The sequence below is a fragment of the Phaseolus vulgaris genome, chromosome 5 (assembly GCF_051622355.1).
Source record: "Phaseolus vulgaris cultivar YP4 chromosome 5, ASM5162235v1, whole genome shotgun sequence".
NCBI classification, from domain to species: Eukaryota; Viridiplantae; Streptophyta; class Magnoliopsida; order Fabales; family Fabaceae; genus Phaseolus; species Phaseolus vulgaris.
In genome coordinates this window covers 43,815,430-43,831,942 of record NC_143502.1, presented here as the reverse complement: position 1 = coordinate 43,831,942, position 16,513 = coordinate 43,815,430, and the positions used below count along the sequence as shown (strand labels likewise).

Genomic DNA, 16,513 nt, shown 5'->3' with positions numbered 1-16,513 from the left:
GATAGCATCATTCCATGTGTACAAGCTAATTTGAGTGGTATATATTGCGATGTGCTCATCGGGATCGATGCTCCCATCATATTTGTCAATGGTCAAATTCCTCCAATTGCGGGCAACGGGGTATCAACTATAACATCATAAAACGGATGTTTTCTAGAAGATGTTCCTGCCGAGACCCCAGAGTTCTCAAGCCATTTTTTTTTGGTTTGGGAACTTTCGTTGCGGTAAAGCCTTTCGTTCACTGGTGTTCCTAGTTGAACGGTTCCGAAGGATGTATTCAAAACCGTGTCTTCATGTATTTTTCTCCTCATGCGTGCATTTTCGGCTCTCAAGATACTTAACTCTTCTTCGTTACTCTTCTTTAGGGCCTCAAATTCTTTTTCTAGTTGAACCAACATTGTCATTGGTATGTTAGCATTATCTTCACGATCTCCACTCTGTTCCCCCTCTTGGCTCATCTTGCCTTCTACTTTTCCTTCTGACTAGTTCTCGGGCCCCACGGTGGGCGCCAAAATGTTCTTACAAAAAAGGGACCAAGAACACTCGAACCGAAACGATAAGATGGCCTCCTTCTTGATCTTCTGATTTCGGGCTATACTCTCGGTTTGCTATTGGGCTGGACTGCTTGTGTTCCTCTCGGCTGCTTCTTTCGGCTATTCCTTTCGGTTGATGTTCCTCACGAGTGGGGGGATGTACCTGCAAGTTGCTCCGATGCCAAAGTCAGAGACAATGTAATGGTTTTTTCAGATAAAACTAAGCTTACCTTTTTCTTGTGTTGACTTCCTATTTATAGGGTTTCGTTGATGGGCCTTCTACAGTACTTTTGGACTTTCTTCCCACACCTTTTTATTATTTTTACACCCCCTTGTGCAAGTTCCTTATATTATCCTTTTAGGTTTCGGTCCAGACCTTTCGGTTTTTGTTTAACACTTTGTTCATTGAACATGTAGTTCTCGGCATATAGTTCTCGGCATGTAGTTTTTGTTTAACACTTTGTTCATTGAACATGTAGTTCTCGGCATATAGTTCTCAGTTTTAGGCTACTAGTACAGTGATGAAAGAGACTTGGTTTATTAATTTTAAAGAACCTGGCACAAATATTTTATTGAGAACATGGAACAAATGACTCACCTATTATTTGTTTGCAACCTTCACGAGCATAAAATATTTTGAATTTTTAGATGATAATTTATTTTTAATGAAACGGGTACCTTATCTTCATAAAAAAGATCAAAATATTTTATGATAAAATGTTATTTAGACAGAAATAGTTGAAAGATTAAAATTTTAAAAATTATAGAAGTAATTTTTTTACTTAAAATTATATTACTTTAAATTATACCTAAAAAGCTCTCATGGTTTATTTAATTAATTTTTAAGTTTGTATAAGTTAATCTTAAATTAAGAAGTTGATTTCATTTTTGTATCTATATTTTTCTTTCTTAAATTTTGTATGAAAATAAATTTATTATTTTGTTATAAAAATTATGGATTCAAATTTTATCTATAACTTTCGTTTGCTCTTAAGTAGTAGAGGAAAATTACCATAAAAGATAAATAATAATTTCCCTAAGGTATTTAATTTATTTATTTTTTCCTGCAAAAGTTTTTTTTCTCTCTTTTCACTCATACCTATCTACTCATGATTGGTGGAAAATTAATGTTCTAATTTTTTTAATACTTTTAATGAAAAGTGATTTAAACCAAATATAATGTTTTTCACGTAGGAATAAAAAGATTTCCATTATTTAAATCTATAATTATAACTTTTGTTTTGTAATAATTGTCATTCAAAATGTATTAGTTGTCATTTGGTATTGTGAGAAAAATAACGACAAAAAACTAATCCATAAATTCCAGCTCTGTAAGAAAATTATCCAGTACTCGTAAAAGAGGAGTAGTTATAAACATTATAACCATGCTAATATATAAGTCCAGTCTTAGCAAGGTTATGCAGAGCGTGGAATGTATGGTATCTCGATTTAGTCTTTTACCAGCAAATTCTTCACGCCCCACATTATCAATGCATGTATATGGAGCTTAATGGTCTTCTCCTTCCAGTTGCTGATATTTTGTACAAAATCAACACACTGAATTACAATGAAACGTTTTAAAATTACTTCCCAATTTCAGTATAAAAAAAGAAGAAAATGCCCTTAAATAAAATGGAATACATTCCTTTTGTAGAATATGTTTTCCGAACTCCTTCTGCAGAATATGTTCAGTTTTTTTTAGAAACATTTTTTTGTATTGTGAATTTTTTGGATTTTTATTTCCGAAACACAATAGTATCTGCTGGAAAAGTTTTTTATGACCTCGTCCGCCTGGGTGGATCCGCCCGGCCTGGAGGGTCTCGGCCATTCCTGACGAAACGGCGGAGATGCCCAGCCTGGATAAGTTCCTCGATCTTTTCCTTAAGGGCCTGACACTCGTCGGTTGAGTGTCCGGTGTTTTGGTGGTACCGACATTGCTTCCTCCGGTCGGCGTTATTTGTGCTGGCCACCTTCCTTGGGGGAGGGATTAGCTCAGCGTTGAGGGCTTCGTCCAGAATCCTCCCACGCTCGGTCGTCAGAGGTGTATACCTTGAGAACCGGATCGGTCGTTCCTTTGACCTGGCCGCCCCTGACGATCCTTCTCTTCCTTGTTTTTCTCCCCACCGGCCTCGGCACGGGCCTGGTTACGAAATTCTCTTAGCTCTTCCAGCTGCATGTACTTAGCAGCTCTCTTTCTCAGCTCGTCCAGGCTGTCGGCCGGCTGCATGCACAGGTTGTCGGCAAAGGGCCCCGGACGCAGTGCCGTCAGCATGTGCTGGGGTTTCTGTTTTGTTTTTAAAAAAGTTACGTTGTTAGAAAGACCGGATGGGTTGTTACAAAGACTGGATTAGGTTGGATAAATAAAAATACAGAAACGTTGTGATAGATTTTTTTTTAAGTTGTCGATGAATTTGTCCAATCTAACTTATTTACCTTCTTAATAATTTTTTCTTATTAAATACTATTAACAAAATTAAATATTTTTTCACCTAAAACAATTAAAACTAATGCTAAAAAATAACTTGTTTTTTTTTATTAAATAACATTAAACATTCATCGTAGTAACCTGCAAGGTAAAATGCAATTTATTTTAAACACATTAGATTGAATAAAACTCATCCAACAGTTTAAATGTCAACCGCGTAAATTCGATTTTTTGAATCCAACAAGTACTTGGGCAATGGACCCATACAATGACCCGACCAGAATAACTTTACCCGATGACGTGTACATTATTTTAACGTAATCAGAATTATTTATGCCTCGTTCGGCATCAGAGTTATCTTATTACTTTAACGTAATCAGAATTATTTATGCCTCGTTCGGCATCAGAATTATCTTATTACTTTAATGTTATCAGAATTATTTATGCCTCGTTCGGCATCAAAATTATCTTATTACTTTAATGTAATCAGAATTATTTATGTCTCGTTCGGCATCAGAATTATCTTATTACTTTAATGTAATCAGAATTATTTATGCCTCGTTCGGCATCAGAATTATCTTATTACTTTAATGTAATCAGAATTATTTATGTCTCGTTCGGCATCAGAGTTATCTTATTACTTTTATGTAATCAGAATTATTTATGTCTCGTTCGGCATCAGAATTATCTTATTACTTTAATGTAATTAGAATTATTTATGCCTCGTTCGGCATCAGAATTATCTTATTACTTTAATGTAATCAGAATTATTTATGTCTCATTCGGCATCAGAGTTATCTTATTACTTTTATGTAATCAGAATTATTTATGCCTCGTTCGGCATCAGATTTATCTTATTACTTTTATGTAATCAGAATTATTTATGCCTCGTTGGGCATCAGAATTATCTTGTTACTTTAATGTAATCAGAATTATTTATGCCTCGTTCGGCATCAGAATTATCTTTCGGTATCAGAATTATCTTATTACTTTAATGTAATCAGAATTATTTATGCCTCGTTCGGCATCAGAATTACCTTTTTACTAATGTAATCAGAATTATTTATGTCTCGTTCGGCATCAGAATTATCTTATTACTTTAATGTTATCAGAATTATTTATGCCTCGTCCGGCATCAGAATTATCTTAGTACTTTAACGTAATCGAAATTATTTATGCCTCGTTCGGCATCATAATTATTCTGAATTATTTATGCCTCGTTCGGCATCAAAATTATCTTATTACTTTAATGTAATCAGAATTATTTATGCCTCGTTCGGCATCAGAATTATCTTATTACTTTAATGTAATCAGAATTATCTATGCCTCGTTCGGCACCTGAATTATCTTATTACTTTAACGTAATCAGAATTATTTATTCCTCGTTCGGCATCAGAATTATCTTATTACTATAATGTAATCAGAATTATTTATGCCTCGTTCGGCATCAGAATTATCTTATTACTTTAATGTAATCAGAATTATTTATGCCTCGTTCAACATCAGAATTATCTTATTACTTTAATGTAATCAGAATTATTTATGCCTCGTTCGGCATCAGAGTTATCTTATTTAATGTAATCAGAATTATTTATGCCTCGTTCGGCATCAGAATTATCTTATTACTTTAATGTAATCCGAATTATTTATGCCTCGTTCGGCATCAAAATTATCTTATTACTAATGTAATCAGAATTATTTATGTCTCGTTCGGCATCAGAATTATTTATGCCTCGTCCGGCATAAATTCGATTTTTTGAATCCAACAAGTACTTGGGCAATGGACCCATACAATGACCCGACCAGAATAACTTTACCCGATGACGTGTACCCTAGTTTCTTCCAGCGTCTTCCCCAACACAAAACAGGCTACTAGAAATCAGCATTCTACTTCTTTTGCATCGGTTCAGGAACTGTAGTCACTCTGGTTGAAATTGAAGGTTCTCACAGTAAAACTTGTTGAATTGAGTAATGGAAGGGAATGCGAAAAGCGACCAAATCGTGGATGTAGGATCGGTAGTGGAGGCCGTTTCAGCCGATGACGGTGATGCTCCTCTCTACAGCCTCGAAAGTCTTTGCATGCGATGTGGTGAAAACGTAAGCTTCTCCCCATTCTCCGCCACCTTTTCCTTTTCCTTTGGCTTTTCAATGAATTCACTTTCTACTTTTTCGCGCACCTTTGGCGTGGTTAATTCAGGGATTCAATTCTCCATTCTTTTACTATTTTATTTACAAGCAACATTATTATCGCTCAACAAATGAGTCAAATTCACCCTAAGTCTTAATATTGTATCTTCATCCAAAATATTTAAATTTTATCATCTGACTTGAATTTCTGTCATGTTTGTCAGGGGATTACAAGATTTTTATTGACTTTAATTCCCCACTTCAGAAAGGTATGTCTTGTCTATTGCTCCATTTGCTCTTGTGATTGGCAAGTGGTTACTGTTAGTAGGTATTGGGATATATCATATATGTAGTTAAATTTCATCTTTATTTCTGTCTTTCCTTATGTTTAGGCCTCATTCACTTTTCTCCCTGATGTTATTTGTTACATATTTCAATTAAATGAATTAGCATTATTGATTCACAAATTACATAATGGATCGTAATACATATTATTTTTATCTGCTGTTTCTTTTGTTTTGTCTGTCCATTAGTTTTCTGAAATATAACTCATTGTCACATTTACCTTTCCTGCAGATTTTGTTATCAGCTTTTGAATGTCCACATTGTGGTGAGAGGTAAACGGCCCTTTAGTCTATGCCCTCTCCGTGTGCGTTGAACATAATTAGTTCCTTTGATCTTCCTCTTAATTTTTCTTTCTTTTATAATTATTGATTTTATCTGTTAGGAACAATGAAGTACAGTTTGCTGGTGAAATTCAACCACGTGGTTGTTGTTACACTTTGAAGATTCCATCAGGCGAGCAAAAGGTTGGTTTGTTCAAATTTCAATTCCCCATCCCCAAATGATTATTTTATATAACATAAGAAAACATATATGGCGCCTAGGTACTCCAATGCCTCTATTAGCTATCTTCTTCCCATTCAGTTAACATCCATGCTGAGGTTCTTGACACTAGTGACTGACTGTTAGGCAGGAAAATAAAGACAGCACTTGGAGGGTGTATCATAGAAGGAAATTTAAAAATAAGGGTTAAGCGGGTTAGTTAGTTGTTGGGTTAGTTAGTTGTGGTGAGGGGGTCTTTAAATAAAGACCAACCTGCTGTGGGGGAGGGGATATCTGAATTGTTGTAAGAAGTTGACAGGATTAAACCTGTGTGAAAGGAGGATTAAACCTGTGTGAAAGGAGCTATTCTCCTTTGTAACCCTTTTGGGTGTTCTGTTCTGCATTGTAATAAAACAGAGTTTTCTTTCTTCTTGCTGTGTTTGGGAGGGAATTCTGGTTTTTCTGTCTAGGAACCTAACAATGACCTAGTTTGAAGGATGGTTTTTCATACTTTTGCATCCATGTTTAGCTAGAAGACCATTGTTGTTGAAGTCAATATTTACCATGTAGGATCATACTATGCTATGAGTTGAACACACCCTGGAAAATCCCTTTCTTCTTATTTATGAAGCCCTTCCCAATCCATTCGTGATCTTCTCCATCTTGGACTGTTCAACCTTTTCTTTGTCATTCCATTGTTGCCTTAGAGTATTGCCACCTATAACTTTTATTATTGCACCTTCCTTTGGCTGTAGCAACATTTTCAGTTTAGTAATCCTTACCATAGAAGTTAATTTTGTGGGATTGAGCTTGACCCTATGCTCAAACTCTATGATGGTAACAAAGGCAATCCTAAATCAATTGTTGGGTCACCTACATTGACCAATTCCAGACTTATAGTCCTTGGCATAGGGGGTGTTGGTTCAAATGCATATTAATTAAGGACAATCCTTGCCCACCATAATTTGCAGCCACGTGCACCTTCATTATGGTAGGTGAGTGGGTAAGTATAAATCCCGCATAAAACTTGGAAAATTGTGTGGTTAGGTTAAATCCTAAACCTAAATACTAAGATAGTTCAACAACATAATTTTCTAGTCAACTAATAAACAAATAGAATTAAGAATTTCTTTCTCACATTTCTGATTATACTATTTGGATACCTGACTTACTATAGTTATAACTTTTAAATCTAATTTTGTTTTAATGTAGTGATTTTGGAGGTTATTTTCTTTGTTTATGATATTCTTATGCATATGCACTATATATGTATAGTTTTGCATTTTATGTAAAACCATAGGATCTTACCATCCAAGTTAAGATCCCCAATTTACGAGTTTTTAATCTCCTTATCCTAGGTAGAATATTGAGTTTAGCATTGTAAAGGACATCTATCATGTAATGATATAAAACTATTTGAAGCAAAATGCATGCAATCAAGATTGTAAAACTTGAGAGTTCATAGAAACTTGTGAAGGCTTTTGTAAACTTGACTCAAACTTGTAAGAGTTTACTTACCATAAAAAATATTAACAATAAATAACATAGTAATTATACATTTGAACTCCATAATAAAACAATTGTTAAAACAAAAACTTGGCAATAAAACAATACAGTCAACTACAAAAGTAAAGCATCTCGGGTTGTCAATAATACATTTCTACTAAATAAGTTTAAACTACATCAAATAATTAAGAAATAAAATATTATCTCTAATACTTGTTATGGTGAATGTATGATTATTTGGGATTATCTTATTTTGATTTGTAAACTTGTCTTTGTGGTTTGCCGTTATGATGATTTGTTTATACAAGTGTCTAACAAGTTTAATGAATGTAGATGCTAAATCGTCAAGTGGTTAAATCAGAATCTGCTACCATTAAGGTACTCAAATTTGTTTTGTTTATTTTCTTCATATTTATATAAACTTGTGTACCCTATTTCCTATTTAGATTGTAATCTTCAAAATTCTTTAGTTCATTAACACCTTGGTTCTTGTCTCTTTGAAGTCTAGGGCTAAGCCACATAGTCTTAGTTGAGCTGATATTATCTACCTACATACCTACATACCTATTTATCTGTATGTCTATTTGTTTACATAGATAGTTAGAAAGATAGATATTTTTATGAAAGAAGTAATTTAAGATGTTGCTTATAAATTTTAATGACTAATCTGCTTCTATTATTAAAAATTTATAGTCTGCTTTGTAATAAATTTATTCAAAAGGCAACCTTATATGTATATGATTGTGCAGATACCTGAACTGGATTTTGAGATTCCACCAGAGGCTCAACGTGGTAGTTTGTCAACGGTACTTCTAATACATATTTCAATTTACTTTGTTGTTTCCCATTCCTGGCAATGACAAGTTTGCTTGTTCAATTTTTTTTTCTGGGTAGGGCAGGGGGTTACCCATTATTTCATTTGTCAGTGAAAATCTCGAGTCTCAACATTGTATTTCTATTTAAGATGGCTAAATTTACTCCGCATGTGTATAATCATCTACTAATAAAACCTTAATTATTCAAATAAAATTTGAATGTGTTGCGGCTACATGAGCTGTTAAACCTAATTAAGAGTTCAAAACCTACCTAAAATTAGTTTTTTTTGGGCCCATTTTTGACCCATTTAAAACATTATACTTATTGCAATCCACAATACATTTTTTTTATCTCCGCCACAACACCTTCCGCCATAACCCGTTATGGTTTCTATTATAACTTTATAAAGGATTTATGGGGTCTCCGATATGATCCGTTATTCAATATCGATAACATTGATGAGTGGTTAGTGGGGCAAGTAGATGATGATGATGATAATGATAATGAAGAGGGGGGAAATGAGTTGGTTTTTGATGATGATTCCACTCTAAATTAGGCAACTGCTTATGAAGCTTTAGATGTTGGAGAACTAATAATTTACACAAGACAAGTAACCAGTAAAAGAAAGCAACCATCAAGTGGTTGTGGTATTGTCATTGGATCTTCTCATGCTTCTAAGAAAGGTCTAGCTGCAACTCCATCCCCAACAAGGAGGGGCAAAGGGAAGATTCAAATCGGGGTTGGGAATGAATTGCATGATAGCTTTGATTTTGAGTTTGAATAATTACTTAACTTTGACTAGAGTTTCTCTGAAGGGGAAGACGGGGGATATGCCCCATTGGATAATATTGAAGAAGAGTCGGATAGTTAGAAACATAAGATAAATATTACCATGTCCAACTATTGGGATACGAGTCCCATTGGCAAGAGTAATGTAATTACCAGGAAAAGAAACACATGACATTAAAAGAGATGAGTGAGGTGTCATATGGTCTGTCGCACCAAAGTCTAGAACTCAAGAGTCCTTGCATAAATTTTAAGAAACATCAAAAGAGGAATTAGAGTTCTTACCAGTCATGGTTACGAAGCAAGTACCACAAGGTGGCTTACTGATAGACTCCATGAGAGATTTTAAACGTTCAATTTCAGCATGTAATGCAGGCATTCCATTGTCAATTGAAGAGGATGAAGGAAGATCATCATTATTTAGTAGAGTTGCCGTGATAAGATAAATAGTAAGAATTTCTTAGTCTCCCTTGTAAGTATAATGAAACATTAACACAAAAAACTTCAGTGACAGTGAAAGGTCGTAGAAATAGGCCCCAACATTGTGAGCTCTAATACTAACTTAAATGAAATAATATGAATGAAAGAAGATTTTTATTCAATTATATTAATTGAAACAAGACATCAACCTTTATATATAGAAAACTTTAACCCTAGAGTAATTATTACAAAGAGATATCTAGAATCTTCTACAACTTCTAACAACTTCTAGTAGTACATTAATATCCTACTAACATGAAGCTTCTACTAGTACATTTAATATCCTACTAACAACAAGGAATGTAAATCGTGGGCATCAGAGAACTCTTAACTTTCTTTTGTGAAAATTCATGAACATTGAACAGTTGAAAATTTGTAATCAAATGATTCAACAATATCTTTTGTTGTGTAATTATAGGTGGAAGGGATACTTATGAGAGCAACTGATGAACTTCAAGCCCTTCAAGAGGAACGCAAAGTACTATTTGTTTCTGCGCTATATTTTTATTTGATGCATGCATTCTTCTTTAAATAACTTAATTAATGTTATGCTTTCTACCCTCTAGAAAGTGGCTCCGGAGACAGCTGGAGCAATTGATCAGTTCTTGGTGAAACTGCGAGCCTGTGCAACAGGAGAATCATGCATCACATTTATTCTTGATGATCCTGTCGGAAACAGCTTTATTGAAAACCCGTAAGAGATTATACCTTGTAGAAGTATTTTTTTTAAATGAGTAAAAGTATTTTTATTAGAGAAGAGATTATAACAATAGAGGCTAAGGTATCCTCACATACAAGTAAATGACAAAAGGTATTCAGTGATAGCATATGAATTAGCAACCTCCTGGATTTGTTGCTCAAGAGTGGAGTGTGGTTTAGTATGTAAAGTGCTGATCTCTGTATGGGCTAAAATTTAGTCACATTGTGCTTGTGCTTGACTTTGGATTGGATACATTCTTTTATGAATCACACCATATTGTACCTTTTAACTTATTTTAAATTGGTCAAGACAAACATGTATTTGTTGGTGAGGCAAACTTGTACCTTCATTTGGTACTTGGTAATATTAGTCCAATGTTTTAGCTAGTACTATTTTAAGTAAATGCAGAACACATTGAATAGGTTTGCACCATCATCTGATCCATCGTTGACGATCAAGTTTTATGAGAGAACTCCTGAGCAGCAAGCATCATTGGGATACCTTGTTGATTCTGCACAGGCTGAAGGAACTCATGTTGATGCCCCGGGAGGCGGAGAAGCTGTGACTACTGATCAAGTGAGGAGAGAACCACATGGATCAGTAGGGGCAACAGCTGGCCATCGTGCCATTGCACAGAGTAACAGTGCAGAAATTGCTGAAGCCTTGTTTCGATATACTGCACCAGAAGAGGTACAATTGCTGAACTATATAGTTCTGTGTACTGAGCTTTGGCCTTATGTGTTTGTTTATTCAATGTCAAGTTGCTGCCTTTTTTTGACAGGTGATGACTTTCCCTTCTACTTGTGGTGCCTGTGCTGCTAGTTGTGAGACTCGAATGTTTGTCACCAGTATCCTCTTAGCACTTTTCATACTTCCCTTGGGATATTGTTTGATTATGTTACATTTCTTTAGAAGGATTCTGTCATTTTAAGCTCGATGTAAAATTTATTGGGTTAAAGAAGATTTATATTGTGTATGCAAGAGTACATAGCTTTGTGGGGTAAAATAAAATTATATAAACTATTGGGGCTTATTTTTTTTTATTCCATGTTTGTATTTCAGTTGAAATTTGGAGCTTTAGCACCTTTTTGATCTGCAAAAAGTGAAATTACATAAAATAGGGGATAGTTTTTCTTTATTTCAACTTCCGTTGTGATTCTATGTTTCATGTATTTCAGTTGAAACTTGAAGCTTAGTGTCATCTACTTGGTGCTGAATAGTTTTTGGATAACCATGTGTTCTATTAAAAATCCTGAACATGATCTACTTTCAAATTTCAGAAACTTGACTATGGATTTATGCTAGCTACACAACATTAATTTCAAATGAAACATCTGTCTACAGTGTTGCATGTATTCTGATTGCTGATAGGGTAAAAACTAGATAATATTTATTTGCTTGCTTGATAACGGTCATACTCTTCAAAATATGCCATGTGCCAATTTTATATTCTATATTATTGCTTAGCAATTTCCGGCATTTCTTCCACAAGCTGTTGATCTTAACAATGGACAGATATTCCTTACTTCCAAGAAGTAATTGTTATGGCATCCACATGTGATGCTTGTGGCTACCGCAACTCTGAGGTATGCTGATTTCTTGAGTGTAGCTCTGTCTTTTTAGGGCTGGAATAAACATTAATTTTCCATCTTGCAGTTGAAACCTGGTGGACGAATTCCTGAAAAAGGAAAAATAATTACTCTTTCTGTGAAAAATGTCAATGACCTGAGCCGTGATGTAATAAAGGTCTGTAATTCTTTGTGATCTTAACTAATTTCAACCCATCAGTTTCTTAATTTGTATATGTTTAGTGATGAATCATGGATCTTGTAGTTTATCCTTGCATTTAGAGAGCATATATTTTTTCTTGTTTCTAGTATGTAATTACTACAAATTGGGATCAGTAAAAGAAATCTCATTAGAAAAGAAGGTAGTTTGGACTTTGGTTATTGAGCTACTCAAATGTAGGGAAAAATGTAAGCTTCCAAACCTGTTTTGCAGAAAGTGTAAAGTAACTAAGGATAAAAACTAATCATGAGTACTCTTTCAGTGCCACTTTAAAGTTTTGCAATTTATTTTGACATCTCCCTTGCATGAAGCTATAGCATTTTAAGGAATCAAATTCGCATTTTGGGGTTTTTAGAAGCCTGAAATGATTTTTTCATCAAGAGATAACCTAGAAACGTTAACACCAACATGTACTGTTTTCAATGATATATCAAAAGTTGTAATGATACACACACAGTCTTGCTAAGTTAACCTGTGAAATATGTCCTGATGGTACCCATATAGGCCTGACCATTTAAACATTATTTTATGCAATCTGAGATCTATACATTTTATATCTATTGACTGAGTAGTTTGGTTTGATTAGTCTGATACTGCAAGTGTAAAAGTTCCGGAAGTTGACTTGGAGCTGGCAAGCGGAACCCTTGGAGGAATAGTTACAACTGTTGAAGGTTTAATTACAAGAATTAGTGAAAGTAAGTATCCTTCTATCAGTCACACAAACTATATAGGCAGCATCCTAATGAGACAGGAGGAAGGAAAGGACATCGTAGTACCCATACACTTTGTTCAGCTTCAATTGTAACAAAATGATGAAAACATTTTTCTTTTCAATAGATCTTTCAATTTTCAACCACTTGAGCATCATTATTTATTTCTTTCATTCCAAATAATCTATCTCAAATATGTTTTAAAAGTCTTCTAAATGCCAAATTTGTATCTGTTTTGGATGGGTGGAGTTTAAACTGTTCTCTTTTGTCATGTTTATGATGTTCCTGATCCCGTGGTGTGATTTAATTTTTAATATAATCTATTTATTTTTGCTAGAATGTATCAATGTAGAATATAATTTTATGTGATTTGTATGTACAGGCCTTGAGAGGGTCCATGGCTTTACTTTTGGAGACAGTCTTGATGAAAATAGTAGAAGCAAGTGGATAGACTTTAAAGCAAGGCTAAACAAGGTAATACGTGACTATTTTATGAGAGTTGGTTTAAATTTCTCCATATATGTTTACTATATAATTCTATTTATCAGGTTATTATTGCAATTTTTTATATTTATTCTTTACACAATGTTTTGTGGCTGACTGGGAAAAGAGGGAAGAGGAGCAATACATAACTTCAGGCATTGTATATTCTTTTGTATTTCTAAAATAATCTTGTCTTTATTTCTTGTTCTCTTTTAGGAGGATATGTTGTCCCGTTTTGTACCTCTTTCGACACCTCACTTTGAAAAATTTAGTAAAAAAGAAATGGACGACAAAGAGAATAGGGTTCACGGAATTTTAACCAAATGCATTGTAACAAGAAGGGTCACTTTGAGCAACAAAGACCTGTGGTCATATTCCATGCTACTTTTGGGCTACATTATGCCTCTTTAATACCAGCAACTAATAGACTGCATCGGTCTTTGTGTCTTTGAATTTGAAGGCTTTGATTTGACTTAACCTATTTAAACTTATTGGTTCAAGGTCTTGGATCCCACTTTTTTTATCTGCATTCTTTCATTGTATGCAGCTTCTTAGCTTGGAAGAACCTTGGACTCTAATTCTTGATGATGCATTAGCCAATTCTTTTGTAGCACCTGCAACTGATGATCTGAAAGAGGACAATCAATTAGCTTGTAAGATTTCCAACTCAGACATCAAGCTATACTTTGAGCAGATAAAGTTCACATTTTCTGAGTTGAAATTCTGAATTCCATTTCCATGATGCCAATTCTTTTTCTATACATATGGAAAGTTGAAACATCAATTTTTTGTTCCTTAAAATATCTTATTCGATTCAACTATCGGAGTTGCTGGGGATCCCGAGTCCAGTATAGACCATCATGTAAATAAACAAACAAACAGAAGTAGGTTTATTTCAGACATTTCCCCTTGTTGGGACTCGTGTTTCAACCTTTTGCTTTACAGTGTGCCCTGAGTAGCCTGCATAATTGGATTTGTGATGAATCGGTCTAATGTGCTGTATGTGTAAATATGATTCTGATTGTTTAATGCTGTGTTTAAATATGGTGCATAGTTTTTCATGTAAATATATTCATGTTTTGTGGTTTTCTGTTTTGCAATTGGTATTTCTCCAGTTGAGGACTACGAGAGGTCATGGGAACAAAATGAAGAATTAGGTCTGAATGATATGGACACCTCTTCTGCCGAAGTTGGTGATGCACCAACCAATACTTCTAAAACTGAGTGAAGATCATGTAATTTCCTCTCCTCACATCCCAACCAAAACAAATGGAAGTATTTTTGTGATAGTTTGATATCATCGAGAGAATGGAAAAGTCTGTTGTCTTGAGCCTCATTTCATTGGCTTATTGATATATTTTAATGTAAGCCCATTAACTTGTATCATCCGTTAGAATAGTTGTCTGAAAAATGTAACTTCGTGAGTTAGTAAGTTAATTGCTTTTTATTTTTATTTTTCTGGTTTTGTGGCCATCTGATTTTATTTCTTAGAGCAATTTTTTTCTTCTTTCCCCTTTTTAGCACAGCGGCGATAATTATCAAAGGTTGTTATCAGTGAATGTGAATATTAGTATCAACAAAGTATTTCGATTAAGGATTGGTAGGATATTGAAAATATTCATGGTTAGTAATAAGAAAAGGAAGATAAGGAAAAACAGTAAATTAGGCCGGAATTTCACTAGTTTCGGTAGGGGATAGCCTTGGTTTTTACAAAATTTCTAAAAAATTCTTCCGGAATGGTTTTTTCCTGAAATTCCACCCAAGAATCTCCACTGAATTTGGGACAAAACGGGACAAATTTCAGGTCAAACGGATGAGTATTCACCCACGAAAAAAATCAAACAGTTTCACACACAGACGAACGTTCCTTTCAGCCCTGGCAGTGACAAATAAAAAATTTATTGCCAATCTTGTGGGACGAATCTGGGGCTCAAACCTCAGCCAAAACTCAATAGACACAGTGACGAGTGTCTGGTAAAAATTTCAGACCAATATACCCAAGGAGTAAGGCGCAGTAAGTCCCAGACCGAGAGTGAACAAAACCGGTGTTCCGAAAACAAAACGTCCTGGCTTTTCTTCCCCGTATCTTAATTTAGAGGTTCGTTTATGGACGTTCCTCCTTGCCTGGGTGGAAACAACATACGAAAGTGCTTGTGTGAATTTTTTTCAGCGCAGTACGGACCCAGAATGAAATTGCAGAAATTAGGCCGGAATTATCAAGTTTCGGTAGAGGATAGCCTTGGTTTTTACAAAATTTCTGAAAAATTCTTCCGGAATGGTTTTTTCCTGAAATTCCACCCAAGAATCTCCACTGAATTTGGGACAAAACGGGACAAATTTCAGGTCAAACGGATGAGTATTCACCCACGAAAAAAATCAAACAGTTTCACACACAGACTAACCTTCCTTTCAGCCCTGGCAGTGACAAATAAAAAATTTATTGCCAATCTTGTGGGACGAATCTGGGGCTCAAACCTCAGCCAAAACTCAATAGACACAGTGACGAGTGTATGGTATAAATTTCAGACCAAAATACCCAAGGAGTAAGGCGCAGTAAGTCCCAGACCGAGAGTGAACAAAACCGGTGTTCCGAAAACAAAACGTCCTGGCTTTTCTTCCCCGTATCTTAATTTAGAGGTTCGTTTATGGACGTTCCTCCTTGCCTGGGTGGAAACAACATACGAAAGTGCTTGTGTGAATTTTTTTCAGCGCAGTACGGACCCAGAATGAAATTGCAGAAATTAGGCCGGAATTATCAAGTTTCGGTAGAGGATAGCCTTGGTTTTTACAAAATTTCTGAAAAATTCTTCCGGAATGGTTTTTTCCTGAAATTCCACCCAAGAATCTCCACTGAATTTGGGACAAAACGGGACAAATTTCAGGTCAAACGGATGAGTATTCACCCACGAAAAAAATCAAACAGTTTCACACACAGACTAACCTTCCTTTCAGCCCTGGCAGTGACAAATAAAAAATTTATTGCCAATCTTGTGGGACGAATCTGGGGCTCAAACCTCAGCCAAAACTCAATAGACACAGTGACGAGTGTATGGTATAAATTTCAGACCAAAATACCCAAGGAGTAAGGCGCAGTAAGTCCCAGACCGAGAGTGAACAAAACCGGTTTTCCGAAAACAAAACGCTTTTCTTCCCCGTATCTTCTTTTTGTTGTTCGTTTATTGACGTTCCTCCTTGCCTGGGTGGAAACAACATACCAAAGTGCTTGTGTGAATTTTTTTCAGCGCAGTACGGACCTAGAATGAAATTGCAGAAATTAGGCCGGAATTTCACAAGTTTCGGTAGAGGATAGTCTTGGTTTTTACAAAATTTCTGA

At 35.0% G+C, this 16,513-nt stretch overlaps 1 protein-coding gene across 1 annotated transcript; it reads left to right on the top strand.

The window, feature by feature from the left end:
* Nucleotides 1-4,753: 4,753 nt before the first annotated feature.
* On the top strand, nt 4,754-14,632 carry LOC137817463 (uncharacterized). The gene is made up of 16 exons (XM_068620754.1): nt 4,754-5,055; nt 5,310-5,354; nt 5,662-5,702; nt 5,813-5,894; nt 7,750-7,794; nt 8,166-8,222; nt 9,917-9,976; nt 10,065-10,192; nt 10,621-10,888; nt 10,980-11,046; nt 11,714-11,784; nt 11,855-11,944; nt 12,573-12,681; nt 13,079-13,170; nt 13,727-13,832; nt 14,295-14,632. Exons 1-16 carry the CDS (start codon nt 4,930-4,932, stop codon nt 14,405-14,407), a joined length of 1,500 nt encoding a protein of 499 aa, XP_068476855.1. The 5' UTR covers nt 4,754-4,929; the 3' UTR covers nt 14,408-14,632.
* The last annotated feature ends 1,881 nt before the right edge of the window (nt 14,633-16,513 follow it).